Genomic DNA, 20,652 nt, shown 5'->3' with positions numbered 1-20,652 from the left:
AGATTCATGATAATTATAAAATCTTTCAAAACATTATTTAGGATTAAATGCTTACTATACATATTTAATAAAGTGATTATTAATTTTTGTACCGATCTAAACAATTTTAAAATACATGAAAAATAAATTGAAAATTAGTGTTTATTTATTTTTATAAATTAAATTCATTATATAAAGCTAATGGTTGATTAAATATTTACGGGATAATCTTCTTTTGTTATTTAAATTCATAAAATAAGTTATACAAGTATGAAAACAAAACACTTATTACCATCATCAATCAATTAAGATTTTTTTGCTATTTTCTAAATAAACTCTTATATACTTTATGAAACAAAATTAAGCAGTGATTATTATTTTCATCAAAGAAGATTTCAAAGCTAAAGTTAACCAAATTTTAATCAAGATCCCAAATTTTTATAAACTTTCCTTTGAAGAAATGTCATCTCACTTTAATTGTGGAAAATAATAGTTGAACAAACCATCAATTTTATATGGAAAAATTAACACCAATTATTCTATAATTATGGTATTGACTCTACCTCTCACTTATGGTCTATGGACTCTAAATCCAGAGGGTTGGTTCAACAAACCTGATAATTAATTTGGGAATTTCTATATCCTATCATTCATCGTTATATATTTATTTATTTATTTTATTTTGTTTTGTATATATACCAATATATTTTTATAAATTTATTTGTAACAAAAAATTTTATAATAATATCTGTATCTATCACACCAAAAATATATTAGTATTGTCATGCCTAAAAGGATCCAATAAGTATGACATCGTGTATCCCTAAATAATATAAACAAAATCCAGATTATAATAAACTGAAATCAGTTATTATATCTGGTATTTGTTGTTATATTTTAATTTTATCTTATTTGTTGTTATTCATACGTCTAAAAACCTTTAAATATACATGCTATTATAAGAATTCATCATTTTATCATATTTTTACTCATAAATAAAAGGAGTTTGGATACAAATCAACGACAACAAGTCCAACCATTTCGAATCAATCGGCAAATTTCTGGTAAAAACAATATTTATTTAGTATCTGCATAATTTGGATATATTTATTGACCATAATTATGATGTTTAGGGTCCAAATACACATTGATTCCTTATTTATTTATATACTCATGTTTTACTTGAACATTGAATCTGGAAAATCTTCTGCAATCCCACTTGAAGCATTATTTGAGCTAGGATAATCGTATGCAACCCCACTTGAACAAGGAAAATCGGTGATAACTGAAGAATTACACAATTTCCCGGTAAGAATATTTATATATTAAATTTCCCGGGAATTTATTTTACTAATTTACTATATGAGAAGCAACCAATTCATTGTTTCACATTGAATTTTTCGTTTATTTCCTAGAAAATACTGTGAAAACCAAAATTGTGATTTATAGTGGAGAAACTACACATGTAGGCGCATATTTTAATATTCGAGTTCACAACTTTCTCACCATCTTACCAAATTGATTCTACTAATAAAAAATAAATGGTCCAACAAGTGGGCCCAATAACCAGAAAGACCATAAAAATAGTAAACTTGGAAGAGTTATGTTATGGAATAGTAAATAGATGAGAAGATTACAAGAACATTCAACACAAATTTACTCTAAAACGACCCAACCTTTAAGCAATGCAAAAGACACAAATATGTTTATAAATGTAGTGACGTAACTAAGTTGATGTCTACAAATAAGTGGACGTAGGGAATTTGCAAGACTTAAGATATTAACTCAAATGTTAGATTCACACTGCACCGTTCAAAACAAATTTAGATTTTTGCTGAATTTTTTTTTTCGTGTTTTCATAATATTTAAATTAACAACAGTCTAATTTTAATGTTCAGCAAATAACAACATTCAAAGTTAATAAAGAATCTGGACTTGTTCAAAACCTACAATTAGAAATTAATTAATTACTTCAATAATAAATGATCATATTTGTTAAACAAGTTGATTTTTCATAAGAAACTTGTATTTTGAATTGATTGTAAAAAAAAATTTACATTGAAAATAACCATAATTAAATTCATGAAAAGAAATAAATGACATTAATGTAATATATATGTTTTTAACATCCAATTATTAATATCTGAGAAGTGGAAATGTGATGCATAGCATGATGGTAGGCAATTAGTGTTCACTCAGTTCTTGGAAACTACTGAAACTTGTCTTTTTGCATATTTTTTAGCTTTGACCAAAAAACCTGCCAGAAAGTCTAGCAGAAAATTATTTTATACATAATGAAATGAGAAGAAGACATAGACAAAGCAGGCCAGCCTGACATATACCTTTCTTTCTAAGACCACATCAACCTAAGAAAAAATCCACACACATAACAGGAAATTTCCCATGATGCTGTCAAGAAATAACCATAGTGACATGGTAGCACTTTCTTTCAAATTCCTGATGAACTTGTGAAGCACCTTCCTTCAGCTTTCAGGGCTGACTATTCAGGCTGCTTCAAAGTTCCAATATTTATAAAGACCATCAATACAACCTTAAACAACATCCACAGCAACATTTCTTGTCTTTGTAGGCTAACCAAGTTCTAACAACTTAACAATAACAATTTCAGGCACAAGGGATCACACAATTCTGCTACTTCTTCATCTATTCTTGCACATATCTGCAGCCATGACTCTAGGAAGAATTGACTTTGTTATTTCAGAAGGGGGGGCATCTCAGAATGATGGCAACTCAACTTCTCCCTCGTTTGGTTTGGTAGAACTTTCCTTGTGCTATACATGTTTCTACAAAATCCAGAGTTTTTTCTTTAGTTTTTGGTTTTTCCTTCTGTGCCAACTTCACTCTCGTTACTCAAAGGTGAGGGAAGAGGAGCAGGTATCAAAGCCTGAGTTTAGCCACCGAGAGAATGAGTCAGAGAGAAGCATAGATGGTGAGAATTATCTTGAGAGGGATGAGGTCAAAACGGTGATGGCAAAACTGGGATTGTTTTGCAGCTCGGAAAGTGAGGAACTTCAAGAGAAGTATGGTTCCAAGGAGCTTTCTGAACTGTTTGAGGAGCAGGAGCCAAGTTTGGAAGAGGTGAAACATGCTTTTGATGTTTTTGATGAGAACAAAGATGGGTTTATCGATGCCAAAGAGTTGCAGAGAGTTCTGTGCATTTTGGGATTGAAAGAAGCAGAAGAACTTGAGAACTGCCACAAGATGATCAGAGTCTTTGATACAAATCAAGATGGAAGAATAGATTTCATTGAATTTGTAAAAATTATGGAAAATCGCTTCTGCTGATTTGTTTCATTTATATATTAATAAATGAGTTAGTTTAATATGTTCTTTCACTTCTTCCTTCTGCATAATGTTATCATCGATATCAGAATCTATACCCTGTAGAAAGAAAAAGTACATTGGAAAATTGTAATCATCGTCAGCCCTAAAAAACTCTCATGGAATGCTTTGCATGAGCTTAAAATCCATGAATTAAACATAGCAAAGAAAAGTATAATAAATATGAAGTGAATTAAGAAGAAACTTAGAAAAGACACTGTGACATAAACCAATTTCTCATAAAGTTTTCCGTAGAAGAATCAAAGCTATCTGGTTTTTTAGTCCCTTGGCTTTTAACCATAATAGACAAGTTATTACAAGAAAGGTGAAAGAAAGAAAGGTAACATACAATTGGATGCATAATATGGATTTTTTTTTTGTCACAGACGCAGAAAATAAGAGAAAAATCTGAAAAAGGTTTTTGAAAAGTTAACTAATTTATATGTAAGCTAATTTAGAATCATGTACGTTTTTCTTTTTTCAAAAATATTTATGAAAAAATAATCTAAATAAGTGATACTATTTTTATTTACATGGATTTAGAATCAGTTCAGAATAGATTCCTCATTTAAGCTAAATATCGAAAGATACATTTTTTTTTTATGATTTGGATGGTGTGAAAGAAATTGAGGAAATGAAAGAGAAAAGAAAAATGCAAAGTGAGATTAGACTAAAAAGGAGAAAAAAATATGAAAAATTTAAATGATTATCTATTTAGTTGGAAAGAAGGGAAAAGTAAGAAAATAAGAATTTAGTCACATTACGTATGAATTAAACTAGTAAGTTACATAATTCAGTTTTAGGGGTTCTACTGTGACATTTTTATAAGGAAAGTTTCTGTTATATATGTGCAGAGTTATTTTCGCTCTGACTGTATCTAAATCCGATGCTATAATATGTAACACATCAAAGATTGGTGATATACAAGATATGTCGTCAGAACTTGCTTAACACATTAGTGTTCCACATGTAACAACATGTTAAATGTGTTTGGTTCTTATAAGGAAGCTAAGAAGATATTTAGGGTTTTTTTGTTCTTAAGGAGATTATTACAGATGATAGAAGAAGATAAAAGACATCAAAATGTAGCAAAAAATTATTCTCCTACTTGGTGAGTTTTATCAGAGCACATAGTTGGAGCAGTGACATTCAAGTTACAACTTCCAGAACATTTTATCAGACAGAAGTATTTCAGCCAGTCTGTTCTGTAACACAGAGTGAGTTTTAGGATTTCAGATTCTTCTTTGTTGTCGTGTAAAGTTTCTTATTTCCTTTATTTTATTCTTAAGCTTCAATTAATATATTCTGTTTTCAGAAGACTAGTTTTTGTGCATAACTATCCAGGTCCATTTATTGGTCGTGCTGATCTTTTATTGTGGAGTCGCTACCTTTTGTTCTGCTTTTAAATTTTAGATTTGGCAGTGTTGATGGGTTTTCAAATGTAAATTTAGGTTTGGGCAGAGAACAGTGCTATATCTATCATTTGTTCACTGAGGTATCTTTGGTTTTAAGACTGATTGTGCAGAGAACAGTGATATGTCGATTTTGTCTGACACTGTTTACAATTTATCGACATTTATGTAACATCTATCAAAATTAAATTGGGCCACCCTCCATATTTAAAAACTTTTCTGTTTAATAGATCTTATTTTAAAAATACATTAAAAAAAGTAGGTAATGTATGTACCAGAATTAGTGATGTAACACTGTTAGGTATATCATAAATTTGTTGACTTTTATAATAACTCTCTCAAAAGTAATGTAATGATGATTTTTATGGGTGGTTTTGCTTTGTAGTGGTAGATTTTTCCATGCGTATATCGATCCATTTTATAATTACAAGAAATTGACATTCCATTCAAGCAACAAATTATTAGAATGGTTTATATTTTGAAGCACTAGTGATGCTTTTTTTAGACCCTCAACAATCCTTTCCTCGTTGTATTTCAGAAAAGAAGAAAAGTTTTGGTTATGCATAAGTAAATTATACAGCAGGAATATTCACAGTCTAGCATGCTTCCTTAGTGTTTCTCCTGCACCTTTTGCATTGTCGGGGACAGGCATGTTGGATAGTAGAGTAACCCTTGATGATGATATCAGAGATCTCTTTTCTTTGTTTGAAGGATCAAGCTTCCAGATTCTAACCTCCCATACCTGATTTCTTCAAAAATTTAGTTCAGATGGGAAACAAACTAATCTCAATTATCAATATGAAAGTTAGGGATTACTATTATTGAAAGATCATCGCTACATATATACAACACTAATAAAACATATGTTCAATCTACACATAAGAAATTGACACAATTTTTAATCTAAAATTTTAAAATAATAAGTTTTCATTTTTATATAATATTTAATTTTTTTATTTTTACTTAATTTAAAACTTAGACTCGAATTTAAAACTTAGACTCGTATTTGAATTTGAATTCGTAAAAATAATTGACTATCAAAATTACCCTTTTAACTGTATGAACTTTTTTAAGTCTGTGTTTGCCATCATAATTTAATTATGTAATTCTAAACATTGAAAAGACATTTATATCCCTCAATAATACTATCAGCAGCCTCCTGAACAAAATGTCAATTTTGACATTCCCATCTCCAACATCCTCACATGGTGAAATTCCCAAAACCATTATTAAGACAAAACCCACTACCACCAACCTATTTAAGAACTTACAATGGAAAAAGACAGTGAATGATCTTAAAAGCAGATCCTAAAATATACTTACAGGGTTATTAGTTCCAATCCGTTCCTAAAGCCAGATTCTAAATAATAATCGAACCTATCTTGTGCCAAATAATAAAATGGTAGTTCAGTTGTGACTCTGTCACAGATGCTAATTTAAAAAAAGAAATCTTTGAAATCAAAGCTTCTATTAATGGAGAAATAAAAATTACAATTTCATATACCAAGTTCACTATTTCCTATGGACCCATAGTGTCCCCACTGACTTTACTCTTTGGGTCAACAACACGTGCATATTTATTTTAACGACACAACAAGAACACCCCTGGGTTGTGATCTGAGATAGTTTATTTTCTTGTATTTTGATTGGATCTGTAGTAGAGTAAGACATGGTTGTGGATTAAGCAAGAAAAAGAGAAAGAAGAAATTGAAAAACCTGAATGGTTTTGCCAACATTTACAGGGGTAGCTTCTGCATAGACCAAGTCACCAAGCACAGCACTTTTCAAATGGTTGATGCTGAGCTGAATCCCAGCCACTCTCTGGTAACCAGAAGCCATGTGGGCACCTATGCTCGCAAGAGCCTCTGCCATCAATGCTGACACCCCTCCGTGCAACACCTTGAAGGGCTTCACCGCGTGCAAAATTAGACCAACAAGTTCCCATCTTTATTAAAGACAAACAAAAAAAACCAGACCAAAGTATTTATGTCTGTGTGTGCGTGTGTTGTTGTGGTGGTTTGCAGGAAAAGAGAGAAAAACCTGGCAGCACTTTTGTGTAACAGTGAGATGCCCAGATACCCTTTGTGGAGACAAATCTTGAATCTCGAATCCAATTAAATGGAGAGGAGCATCTAATTCAGAAGTCTTTGATGATTGGTGCTGGTTTTCCATTTATCAGCAAAGTTCGATGAAAACTGGGTTGGGTTGGAGTCAACTATGATGAAGAACCTGTCATGAGAAACAATAATTGGGACAAAGATGACAGGGGAAGTCTTTGGTTGTTTTTTTTATACCATGAATCGGAAGAATGAGAGTTGGTGGTAGGTGAGAGAGTTTGTTCACGTTGTGGAAGGTATGGTCTAAAACTCAGTTTCTGACTTTTTGTTATTACTCCGATATAAACCATTTGGTCCCTTAATAAACACCGAAAATTTGGATAACAGCACAAGTTTAAGTTTTTTTTTTTTTCTTTTTAACCCTTGATTTTGAAAGTATTTGTGATACCGATCAAGTAATAATATAGAAATAATATAGATAACGTTTAATTTTATCCTCCCTGTTTTATATTCTAGAGATATATCAGTTTTGATAATTTAAATAAATTGTTGATTATAAATAATTTTTATATATACCTCGATTGAAAAGAAACGTGTATAATCTACTAATATGTTTTTGATTATATAATTGAAAGTATTAATTGAAAATGTTACTATTTAATTTGTAATTTTATTTTTATCAGGTGATTTTGTTATGATTTTATTTTACACGAACTACCTTGTATTTAGATTGTGAGATTCTATTTTCAAATGTTTAAAAATGATTATTAACTTTTTTTTCTGATGCAATGTATAAATTCAAGTATTTTCTTGAAAATATATTAAAGAGATAATTGAAGTTTTTTTTTTTTTAAAGTAGAATATTCAATATTCGGTGAGTCATAGATATTTTCTATTCTTGAAAACTACAACATTTGCTATTATTGTGTTTTAACTGTTGGAAGGATATAACAGCTAATTCAACACATTTTGAAAAATATGATGAGATTAAAATTTGTACTAAATATAATAACAAATTAATATAAGTCCTCTTGTTATAATAAAATCATGTTAACTTGAAATTTAAATTAATTAATTACATGAACAGAATATAAAACATAAGAAGTAAGTTTTATTTCCTTTTTCATTCTTTTTTAAAATCTAAGAAGTGCAGTCAAACCATATATTATTATTATTATTATTTAGATGAATTGATAAATATTTCGCAAATTGAGATTGAAAACTTCACTTTTTAATTTAGTGCAGGTTCAGTAACAGGCAATATAAATATAATAAAGAGAGTGGATCACTGTTGACTACTTTCGTAACCCATAAACTGCAATATGGCCCAAAAAGACAAATGGAAAGTGGGCAAGCACTTCATACACTCACTCAAATTTCTTCTTGCACCCATCAGATAGCTTCCGGATAACCCACACCACTACACACCTAATCTAACGAAGTCAGTGTCTCGATCTCATAAGGGCATAGATGGATTAAAATAAAATTATGGGGTGTAGAAAGAAATTGATGGGTACAATAAGCAATTGCCTGGAAAAATATTGTTGGTCTTTTTCGTGTTTTCTTATCACCTGTCATATTTTCTGTACTTATATATAATTGTTAAACATAATACACTGAATCCTGATGGAACCCGGTCCGCAATAATACCTACACCTTCTTCTAATTTCACCAAGTGACCTTGGACTTTGACCATAACACAATCGATAGATCCAAGATGTATTCCTATAGGTAAAAGGAGTTGGTATAAATATTGGTTGTGTTTGAAAGAATTTTAATCGATTGAAAAGTCAAATTTCAATATCTTGATTTTTAATGACAATGCATCGTGAACCTTTGTATATATCGTCTGCTAATACACGACCAGTTTGTATCCAACTACTTATACTCAAAAATTATTTTTGGATTATGTAATCTAAGAGTGAACTTCAAATTTCACAATTCGAAAATTTTTTTTAGGTAAAAGATAATTTTTAAATTGTGTAATTCAGAATAGAATTACATAATTTAAAAATTCTTTATATCAAAATAACATATGAACTGTGCAATCTAATTCTTTTTATGCAACAAAAAATTTTGATTGTGTAATTTTAAAATTTTGTATACAAAAAATAACTTTTAGATTGTATAATTTTATGAAAAGAAGAACTTCTAAATTCTGTAATATAAAAGTAAAAAAGAAAAAGTTTTCTTGTGCAATCCAAAATGTTTATCATGTTACACAATATAGAAGTTTTTTTTTTTTTCTTTCATAAAAGAACGATAAAATTGTGTAACCTAAAAGTAAAAGATGGTTATATAATTTCAAAGTTAAAAATACCTTTCAAATTATATAATTTGATGAAAAATAAAGTTTTTTCAGATTAAAAGACACTTTTGATCTTTAAATTCCAAAATCCGTAAAAAACAAAAAAAAAACTTTAAACCAGAAGAATAAAGTCCGAATTTTCATATTTTTGAATGTAGAAAGAAATCATGGAGGTGAAAAATAATTTTTCTAATACTAGGAATAAAGAGAGGGAGCCACATTTTTACTTTCCCCTATAAAATCAAATTCAAATGGTTCAAAAATATAATTTAAAAATCTCTAAGTTTAATCGTCAGGTATTACTGAAAGATAAAGTCTCATATTTCATTCATGACTTTGCTCGTTTTACTCAATATTTTTCCCGTAAAATGTTACTTTGTTTGGATTAGAATAACTTCATTTTTTTATATTCTAACTATTTTATTTGGATAACATTCTCACCTTTTGTTACTATTCTTCTAAAAACAAATGACCTATTTGTTGTAAAAAACATACATTTACAAAAATAAACAAAGTTAAATGTTGTAGAATACCGTGTAAAGGAAAGTCCTTGAAAAGATAAGAAAATTAAAGTATGTGAACGTGACATTCCAATGTTGTAGTGCGACTTGCACCAAATTTTAGAGACATAAGCCTTCTTAATTAGATGAGTGATTGGTGGTCAATTTTATTTTTCAGTGGGAACACAAAGTGGATTCATCAAAATGGTTTTGACAAAAAATAAAATAAAAATGATGCAGTTGAAGAGTTAGTGAATGGAGATATAAATGGTCAAATGGAGACAGCTATATATAGATGTTTGACAAATAAATTTGACATTACAGCATTCATCATGCTCAAACAAAAGCAAAATAAAAATTCTACTCTTTCAATTATAAAAGTGTATGATTTATTCATTTTTTTCTTTCATCTGTGTAATTTTAATTTTTAAAATATAATTAATCGTAGGGTCATCGACCGAGTCGATCCGTCTTAACTGTCAATTTGAACCGGACCGTTTTAGCTTTAGACTATCATTCTGTGTCGACTCATCTTAATTGTGGATCTAAGTTGACTTGTCTCGTGTGTAAAGTCTGACTCGTCTTAACTATAGACCTAGACTAACTCGTTTTTTAAATAATAACATTATGTTAATAGTGGAAGCTTGAAAATGTTGATAAACAAATTGTGTTTATTTGGTTCAATGTTATCTCTTATTTAGTTGTTTATAAAGTTCATGTAATTTTTAAAAGTGAAATTGTTCTTATTCAATAAATGGAGCTAAATCAACAAATAGATAATTCATAAAAAAAAAATTAAGGTGGGGTCAATCCCAGTTGTTTTCACAACTTAGCTAAGGCAATGTAGGGCCTTGACACCTCTATCTACCTTTGAAGTATCACTTTTGTTCCTCACCTTTTTCTTCTGCACACTGCTGTAAAGTCCAACAATTTATTAGGTTTCATTATTATTACTTGAAAAAAAAAATCAGTTTTCTTACATAATAATAAGTCTTGGCGAGATTGGTGCACATATAAGCTACTTTTTTATGAGTAATGGATGTTTTGACTCATTACAGAACAACCAAACCCATTGACTCGGTTTATTTATACTTTCTGCTTATTTCATTTACTTAAAAATAAGGAGAATTTGACCTTTCAGAAGTCATGTGACAAAAAGAGAAAGATGCAAACACCACATTTTTTTTTTTTATGTTTGGGTAAAATCTGAGAGAAAGATCAATAACATAGTTGCTCTGCAAATTGTGAATGATTGGGGTGGTATATGCACAAGGAAAAGGAATAATTAAGTTACTAAACATTTTCAAGTAATTTTCTATGACTTTTGTTGGGAGTAACCAAATCTATATTAGTATGTGTGGTGAATTTTGCATGTCTGTCCTCAGACCAAATTAGATGACTTTTTTGGCCCAATTTACATCAAATGAAATTATAAAAAGTTGCTGTGGAAATACTGTTTATTTCCCTTTTAAATTGGAAACTTCTGACTCATTTCTTTGTTGGAGCGTTCGTATAAAATTTTATGTATATAACTTTTTCTATAGGATAATTAATGAAATCATAGTATTCCAAATACTTTGAGATAACATTATCGATCATCACTTTTGATACATTGTATGTTTTGGAAAAATAAAGTTCCGTCCTAATTTTACCTTTAAAAAATATTTTAAAACATCAAAGAAAAAACGTGTATTTAAATTATTTTTTATTTTTAAATCATTTGAAAATACCAGGTGTATTGGAACTAATAATAATTAATTTACTTTTATCCTTAACAAGTAAATTAAAGTGTAAATAATTGACTAATGAATAGATGAAGGCATCATTACACACTTTTAGGCGAATGAAATAACTCTAACCACTTGTAATTGAAATTGGTTTTAGCTATGAAGCAGAAAGAAAGAGAAGAGAAAAAATGAAAAGAAAGAAAAGTACAAAAAGCTGCAGACATGACTTTATAGATGCAATAGAAGGGGGTAACGATGAAGAACATGTGTTCTCTTTTACTTTGCCCAATTGGAGTTAACCCAAACAAATGATTACATCTGGTTCACAAGAGATCAGAGCAGAAACCTGAATCACTCATTTTGTCCACCACACAACACTTAAAAGGAATGCATGCAAGTGTTCCTTTTTATTAAGCAGCTCAAACATAACCATTCTCACTCATTCAAGAATCTTTCTTACAATTTATCTTTCTCAACAGAGAGCAAGGATTCCATTTGCTGAGGCATAGCATAAATTAAGCCAGCACATCATCTGCAAATGCTTGCTATACAAGTAAATCAAATCAAATATACTATATATATATATATAAAGAAGGGACTAAATCATCTTCATATTTAGCCCACAACACTAATAATCTCCCTCTACTGTAACTAGCTTCTTTCACCTGTAATATTCTCACTGAACATTATTGAAAAGGTAGGTACTGATGAATTAAGGGTTGGTTAGTAGTTGAACTGCCTCCCAGTGTAGGTCTGCCCAAAGGACCAACCAGCTGGAGCAACATTGTATGACACCACACTGTGTCCATTGCCAGTGGTCACTACAAAGGAAAGACTTTGCCCATTCAAATAGGAGTTGCTTTGCCAGTTTTGCCCCCAGTTCCTTGACATGGCTTGCCATCTAGTTCTTGACCCTTTGATGTACACAGAATGCACATCACCAGCACCTCCAACATTCGTCACAAGCACTAAATTGAAGTAAGAGTGGCCATTGATGCTGAACCTGATTCCACCCTTTCTCCTGCATCTCACCCTTCAAAATCCATGTACAAACAAATCTCAGCTTCAAGGATTATAAACTTCACATCAAGATACTTTCTTTCTGATCTTTCACAACATTTGTTTGATATAAGGATGTTTGAAAAGGAGATCCATAAAAAGAGAAATGAGAATGAATGTTAGTTACCTTCTGTAAACTACAGGAACGATTCCGGCTCTATATTGAGCAATGTGCTGGAAAACAGGTTGAGAGAGATCGAAGTGGTGTTGGGGAGGGTCACACCAACCACCGGGGGGACAGAAATTTGTGGCGGTGACAACGATGGAGCCAGGAAGACACCATTGTGGGTCATTCACACATTTGATTTCAAAGCATGCACCACAGCTCAAACCATTGTTGAACAGTGCAGTGCTGAGTGCTGTTGTATCAGTTCCATAACCCTGGCTATACAGATTTCCATAACCACAAGCCCCTCCTGCAATTTCAGAGATATGCATATGCATGTTACTGCTAAAGTATATACAGTTACGGTAAAAACGAAAATGTGAGTCACATTTTGTGCAGAAAAACGTACCCATTGTCCCAGAAGCATCACCTCCTCCGTAGAAAGTGGCGTGTGCATTGGTCCAACCCCCGTAGCCCTTCACATGTGACACCATGTAGAAAAGTCCCAGAAGAAATCCAAGGAGAGCCATTTCCCTGCATAAATGAATCATTGGGGTGTGAATAAGTCAGCATTGTGCAATAAATTCTGATTAATGAGAACTAGGTGAAGAGGTAGAGTAGGTAATAGTGTATAAAAAGTGAAAGAGAACATCAAAAAGAGAGTGAAAGGGAAGAGAATCTGTTCAAAGAAGCTGAACCTTGAAGGAAGTTGTTTGTGGAAATGGAAGGGGAAATTGGAAAGGAATAAATAGAGGAGAGTCAACATCAACCTGACAGACAGATAGACACATTTGAGCTGTTGGGACCATGCAAATGCTGAAAACTGTGAGAGAGAGCAAGGGATCTAGGGAATCTGGTTTGTGGAAAACTATGCTTTTTTAACGGGAATGTGAAACCAGTTTCATACAATTCAAATGAAATTTGAGTCCACTATAGGAGCCTATGAATGAATTTAAGATCTTCTTTTAATTCTCCTCATACTAAACTAACTTGCAAATTTCCTGCAAGAAAAAAAAAAGACAGAACTTTTACTGCAGTAAAATTAGTCCAAACAAGTCACAATCTGTTTCAGAAAGTTTTACATTATTTCCAAAGCCCCTTTTTCTTTCACCTGAAGCCTTTTTAGAAATGAAAGAATAAAATCTTTCTTTATGGAAAATGACAAAACCTCTTTAGATGAATTTTTTGTCATCTGAGAATAAAAGCATAGACTAGCTTGCTTATTAAAAATATAACACCTGATCCAGAAACTGAACATGTATTCTTAAGAAAGTTAAAACATGAACTCATTCTAATTGTTACGTTTTTCTTCTTACTTTTTGATGTATTATTAATGCTAGTTGACAAGTTTATCCTATCAGTATCTAATTATGTACTGATACCAGAATTCAAGCCATTAAATGTAGCGAATGGTTACTAATGATTACACGAGAAAAAATTCTCTGAAATTACTCTTGTTTTTTCTTGAATTGTTTGCACAATTTGATGCATGGTAATAAATATCACCCAAAGTGTGAATGAATAGTGGTGGTAAAAATCTGAGTACAACTATTTATCAGATAACAACAAACATAACGTTCTTATGAGTGGCATTTACACATTGGATGCGAGGAAAGGCGTTTGTCAACTTTAAATTGCAATATGACAAAACCACAAACAGTGCATTTTTCATTTGCTTCTGTTATCCTCAGTTACCAATGTAAGAATCCCAACTTCAACCTCAGCCTTTCATTCATTCGGCTTCAAAGATTTTTCTTCATTTCCTCTTAGCATCAAGCAATTAATTAAGATGCAGCAAACATAATCAAAAGGGTACGATCATAATCATCATAAATTCATAATCTGTTTGAAAGATAAGAAAAATCCGTATATTGTACCTTTAACCTGTGTGCTATGGCCTAATAGAAGAGGCCATAACTCATCCAGAATCTGCAAAGACACGATGTTTGGCTGGCATGCATGCAAAGTTGCTTAGACATTAAATACAAACATGTGAAATTTATTCATATCTGCAGACACAAGTACCTACTTAATTGCTACGCACCACAAAAGCATTAAGCCTACAAATGAAACGCGTTGATGGGTTAGCTCGTGTTTATTCCAAGTATAGAAGTTTACTTGGTGTGAGTCTGAATAATGCATGGTTACTCAATGCCATGGTTAAGTAAGAACCCTATACTGTTTCGGATATGCATGTAATTAATGTATGCATAAGATGATAGTTAAATAAGCAAAAAGAGAGGTTTTCAGATTGGCCATTGTGATTCGTTCATTTCGTCGGCAGAGGATCACATATGAAGTGGGGTCTAACTCATACAATCTTGCTATTTTTTCACATGGGAAGACAAACCCTTCTTGCCCTACCACACAACCTCAACTTTATAGGATCTTTTTTGACGTTTCTGTGTGCATTTTGGAACACATCCTCTCTTCTATACTTATTCATTCAGATACAAGTCCCATCTCGAATAAAATTAAACCACATTTGTACACTCCCCCTCCAGCATTCCCAACCACGAGTACTCCTTTTTTATCTTTTCTGTACTGTCGTTCTTCTGATACCATTTGTTAGATTCATAGAGGGGTTTAGTTAGGCTTTAAACTCACTTTTAACATGGTACCAGAGTCAGGTTAGAACCTATCCTAACGAGCTGTTTTGGACATTCTGTCCCACCCGATATCGGGCCGCTAATAGACCACCTATTCATTTCTAGTCTCACGCACGAGATGTATATACCTCGGCGTGAGTGAGCGTGTTGGAAGTCCCACATCAACTAGAAATAAGGCCAATTTACAATATATAAGTGGGGTGCAAACCTCATTTTACAAGTCGGTTTTGTAGATAAAATAAGTGTAAATATTGATAAATTGTTAAAAAAAGTTCTAAGTCTAACTCAATCTCATTGACCTATAAAATAATATTTGCATTCATTTATATATTATAAAAATGTTTTAAAATATCTTACTTTTAATCGATGTGAAACTACAAACCTCACTTTATAATTTGTTTATATAATTTGAGATAAGTTTAAGTTATTTAAGAAAATATGTTCAGATAAAAAATATATATTACATTTTTGAAAGATAAATAGCACTTTATATTTTTGTTTCACATAAAGAGCATTGAGAAGTTATAGAATGAGTTAAGAAAAATAATTGCATGCATAGAAGTTTGCTCACACTATTTATGATTGCAATTTAGAGGATCTTTTTGTCCCCTCTCATGTATATAGTAACGATCCAATAAGTTCCCTATATGTGTCATATGCTTTGATCTTGTTCATAAAAATTGAACATGAGTGACTTTGATTTGTTGCCATAATAGTATACAATATATAATAGGGCTTGGTTCAGTGTCGGTTAAAGTCATTAAATAATGTGAAAGGACACTTTGTGTTAATAACGTGAACTTTTGGTAATCACTATTTAGAGCATGTGAAAGGCTTAAATAAATCACTGCTTAGTAATTCATATAGATCCTGTAATTAATAAGCGTTCACATTGATGCAGACACATGCAACTTTATACCTATAATATTTTGCATCACTTTTTATTATTATTATTATTGTTATGCCTTTGATTCAACTACACACCTAGTGTATTCAATGGTACATCTATTGTAAAATTATGTTTGTGCTTTAATTAATATTATTATTATGGTCAGTAACTCGTCTAAGCTTTTTGACTTTGTGTCAGTACAATCTATCTATATATTCATATATATTTCTTGAGTCATGTGCAAAAAAAAAAAAATATATATATATATATATATATATTCTTACATATGTGATTATGGATCATAGATCTGAACGTTGTTAGTTTAGGGTATTTTTGAAAACTTTTTCTTTGTTACTAAATTAATTTGAATGAATGACGTAATTAAGAATTTACTAATTAATTTTCCTGAATCATTAGACAAAAGGGATTGTTGCCACTTTTTAATGAAACAATTTCTTGATTTATTTTTAAAGCAACAAGAGACAACCATAACAGGAGCAATAACGATATGTTGCAGGTTGATTGAGACTGGGAAATAAAATGCTACAAGTGAAAATATCAAATATTCATGATCCTTCACATCTTTGTTGTCCGAACTCAAATTATACACTTTCACACATTTAGAGACGAAGACACTGTCCAAATATTAATTAAATAGTTTTTTTAAATCATAAAAAATACACAACTAAAGATAATAATATTAAAGATTCAATAGTAAAAAAATATTAATAATTTGTTTATTTAATTTTTAAATATTAAGAAAAAATTACAATTATATAAATACTAAATCTGAGTACTAGTAATTGAATAAAAGACAAATGGTTATAAAAATAATAAATATGACAAAATATATTAATTTGATAAAATTGAGGACAAATACATTATTGAATATACATTATTGAATGAAATCTCACAAAAGGTTACGATGGAAAAAAATACGTTGAAGATTTGAGTACAAATGATGGATATCAGACAAGTTAAGTCATTACGAGGAAATAAATTTTTTTTACCAAAGAAAAACTCTTATAGAAAACAAAATTAAGGATCAAATAGAACATGAAATATAAGTTTCTTTATGTTACCCAAAAACTAAATTTAGTTTGTTGAACTTTTAAAACTTAGAAGCAAACATCCTTATGTGAAAAAAAAAATAATAAATAATTAAAAAAATAGTATAAAAAATCTTAGAAATTATTTTATTTAATGAAATTGATTTTTGTGTTTTATAAAATTCAATATCCAATTTGAACAAAACTACAAAAAGAGAAAATAATGTAATTAAGGTTATAATAAAAGAAAAATTACTAGTAGAGTTGATTGAACTATGTGAATGACCGAATAAGACGATTAATATAAGTTATTTAGATTGTTTAATAAATTATGAGTATTTTATTAAGGTTTAAAAGTTTCCAAGTCCTTAAAAAAAATTGTATATTTTAAATTGAGTCTCTAATAATTTGTTTTATCTATTTGGTATTCAAAATTATTTTTCAATACACTGTCTGCTGCTTAAATTTTTTATTAATTAGATGATGTAACTGTTATATTATCATGTTATCTTGTTTTTTTGTTTCTATACATTAAGACACATGAGATTTTATAAATATTGTTGTTAATGTAAAACGAAAATTAACCAATTATGTTATATTAAGCACAAAATTTTATATTTCTTAATACGTGGAGAGAGTAAAACAAGATGACAAGATAGTAGTCAAAAACAATATACACTCAATTAAAAAATTTAAATTTTTTGAATATCTAATAAAAATAAAAATTTCAATAGGTAATTAACTAAAAATACAAATTTATAAATAACTTGAAATGTAATTAAACATATTAATTTAAAATAAAACGAATACAAAAATAAAAACAAATAGAGACAAATTTAAAGATAAATTTGTATATACTCATCCTTATTTTTATATTTAATTTAAAAAGTCAAGTATTACTCATATTTATTATTTTATTTAATTAATATAAAAATCACAAACCTTACCATTAAAGACATTTATTTGTCCTTTTTTACATATCAAGTAATGAAAACACTGTACAAATCACTTTTGTAAACTATTCATGTTCATCATTAGCAATAAATTGCTCGTTGCTTACTTTTGCAAGACAAAAAACACAATCTCTTTGCAAACACGTGAGACTATGATGTTTAAATTTGAATACACGAGAGGAACATCTTCTCTTTTTTTTTCTCAACTTTATTATTAGGTTAATTTACCTGGTACCCGTGACTCCAAAAGTGCAAGGAGTTACTTTTTTTCTTGAGGTAACTCCCAACGATTTACATAGAACTATACAAAAAATATCCACTCACAAAATTATTAAACAAATCTAAATAACAATAAATTTTATCCGGTCAAAATTACTCAATTAGTGAATTAGTTAAAACAATTAAAAAAATAGTTTGGAATAACTCAACTTATTTTAATTCACTTAAATTATTTAAAATAGAGTTAAATATATTTTTGTCCTTATAGTAAAAATTGAAATTAGTTTAATTTTAAAATCTTAAACCAATTTATCATTTATTTTTATAAATGCATGAATTTAATCTTTTAAATTAAATATTTTTAAGTTTATTTGACGTTTCAGATGCGTTTTTCAACTAATATTAAAGCAAACATGTGTGAAAAGGTGTAAACAAACTAAAATCCTATACGGAAATGTTTAAAACGTCAACTAAACTTAATAAAATTTAATTAAAAGAACTAAATACACATATTTACATAGTTGAGAAACTAGATTGCTTCATAGTTTTCGAAAATAACTAATTCCAATTTTCACCAAGAATTGAAGGACCAAAAATATAATTAACCCTTTAAAACATTACATGTTTTACTTTCAGTTGTTTTCTAATAACTTATAAAATTTATTTAATTATTAAATAGTTTAATTCAATTCATGTATTTTATTCATCTTATGTTCCTATTGAGTAAAAAAGTTACAAAGTTTCCGCATAATTAAGCGTCATTTGAGGCTAAAATTAACATGAATAGAGAGCCAAACCTAATTTTATATGTATTACTTTTAATACACAGAGATTCAATTTGTAGTTATGTGATCCTATTCTTTATCCCATAAACTTAATTAAAATTAAAGCTGGTAATTGTACCCAATTGAAGTGTGCCTTTTGAAGCTAAAATCTATAAGAGCAAGAAACACATGCTTCATATATTATTTTCAATATACAAGACTCCATGTGATAAGAATGACTGCAATCAATGTCTTAATATCCTAAACTTAATTTGTAGGGACGTTTGTATGTTCATTGTCAACAATATGAAGTTAATGAATGGTTAAGCTTTTAATATTATAATTCTTTTTGAAGTTTCAATTATTACACAGGAGAAAACACTTTCTTATGTATATGTCTAAATTATTTATTCATTGAATGGAATTGATATATACATGAAAGTTGCTTTAGACTTAAAAAACAAGATTTAATTAAGTGAACAAAATAGTTAAAGTATTATTTAATAAGCTTTTAGTATAATGTTATTAGTACTATATATTATTGTGTTAAGTTTTAAAAAAATTAGATTCTGATTCGGATCTTAATTATAAAAGTAAGGTTAATCCAAGGTATTTAAGAGCAGTGTTAATGTTAAATATAATTTTGCAGATAGATTAGTAAAATGTGGGATCTAACGTTGTGGTAGCAGTTGCTTTCAGAGGTGTCATGAACAAAGGGTGCAAACTACGCGTACGATACTATCTATGTCAACACAGTGTAGAGAAGAATCTGAGAACCAATGGGTCAGTTTTGCTATGTTGCAGAGATGCATGGTGTTACTAGCAGAGAGAGAGTGCAGTGTGGAGTAGTCCCTCTCTGCAATTAAGACCATTATTTAAAGACAGGGACACTGCATCATCATAATGGAACATGACCCATAATCAAAACATGACCTTGTCACGTACCTTCTTCTACACCTTCGCCTCGCACATGCCTATGTGTTATCTTCTCTTCTCTTCTCTTTTCTTGCAACTTTTCGCTTTCCTTTTTATTTCAGTACAATCAATCGCATTATTATCGTACCAAACTTTCCTTGTTTCAGCAAAGTTGTGTTCATAAACTACTGCGATTCGATCTTATTCGAACGAAAAATTACATTCTTATTGTGAATTCATTATGAAGATCAACAAGCAAATACACGTGTATAGTGTTGAATACAAACATTCTTGGTTTTTCGTGATTAAGTATCTAGAGTAATTACAAAAGGTCCTGAAAACTAATTAATCAATCAATGCAGAGGAAAATAAAGTGTTTCTGTTGGCTTTTCATGTTGTTTTTCTATATGGGGGACTTTAAAAGTTGATATTTGTTGATTGCGTGTTTGTGTGTGTGCAGTTTCAGGCAACTTTAGGTTATATTTCAAATCACTGACAGCTAGACACTTTCCCGTTCTGAATTACAGAACTTTGATGGTTGCAGCAACTGGAAACTGATTGGTGTTAACTTTGACCTCACCGACCATAGTACATAAAATGGAAGCCTTTGGTAGAGGAAAGAGATGGTGAGTAATTTGATGAGAATTATCCTTCAATTATGTACTCAAATTAGATTAATCTTTTTATAGTTTCCTTTCCTAAAAGAAACTGCCACGTTAGTCTCATCTATTCGGTTTTTATGAGAAATGTGACCCTATAATAAA

The 20,652-nt window shown here is 30.0% G+C and overlaps 3 protein-coding genes across 3 annotated transcripts; 1 reads left to right on the top strand and 2 right to left on the bottom strand.

Moving 5' to 3' along the window:
• Positions 1-2,298: 2,298 nt before the first annotated feature.
• LOC114183364 (probable calcium-binding protein CML45) lies at positions 2,299-3,335 on the top strand. The gene has a single exon (XM_028070374.1). The coding sequence runs from the start codon at positions 2,668-2,670 to the stop codon at positions 3,283-3,285; it is 618 nt and encodes a 205-aa protein (XP_027926175.1). The 5' UTR covers positions 2,299-2,667; the 3' UTR covers positions 3,286-3,335.
• A 1,843-nt stretch (positions 3,336-5,178) lies between these two features.
• On the bottom strand, positions 5,179-7,124 carry LOC114183635 (1,4-dihydroxy-2-naphthoyl-CoA thioesterase 1-like). Its single transcript, XM_028070716.1, has 3 exons — positions 6,774-7,124; positions 6,450-6,641; positions 5,179-5,475 (listed from the first exon to the last, which is right to left on the bottom strand). The coding sequence occupies exons 1-3, from the start codon at positions 6,903-6,905 to the stop codon at positions 5,323-5,325; spliced, it is 477 nt and encodes a 158-aa protein (XP_027926517.1). The 5' UTR covers positions 6,906-7,124; the 3' UTR covers positions 5,179-5,322.
• Positions 7,125-11,575: 4,451 nt separating this feature from the next.
• LOC114183408 (expansin-A1-like) lies at positions 11,576-13,271 on the bottom strand. Its single transcript, XM_028070422.1, has 4 exons — positions 13,189-13,271; positions 12,900-13,024; positions 12,512-12,800; positions 11,576-12,358 (listed from the first exon to the last, which is right to left on the bottom strand). Exons 1-4 carry the CDS (start codon positions 13,254-13,256, stop codon positions 12,049-12,051), a joined length of 792 nt encoding a protein of 263 aa, XP_027926223.1. The 5' UTR covers positions 13,257-13,271; the 3' UTR covers positions 11,576-12,048.
• Positions 13,272-20,652: the final 7,381 nt, after the last annotated feature.

The sequence above is a fragment of the Vigna unguiculata genome, chromosome 5, assembly GCF_004118075.2.
Source record: "Vigna unguiculata cultivar IT97K-499-35 chromosome 5, ASM411807v1, whole genome shotgun sequence".
NCBI lineage: Eukaryota > Viridiplantae > Streptophyta > Magnoliopsida > Fabales > Fabaceae > Vigna > Vigna unguiculata.
This window is presented reverse-complemented; position numbering and strand designations above follow the sequence as displayed.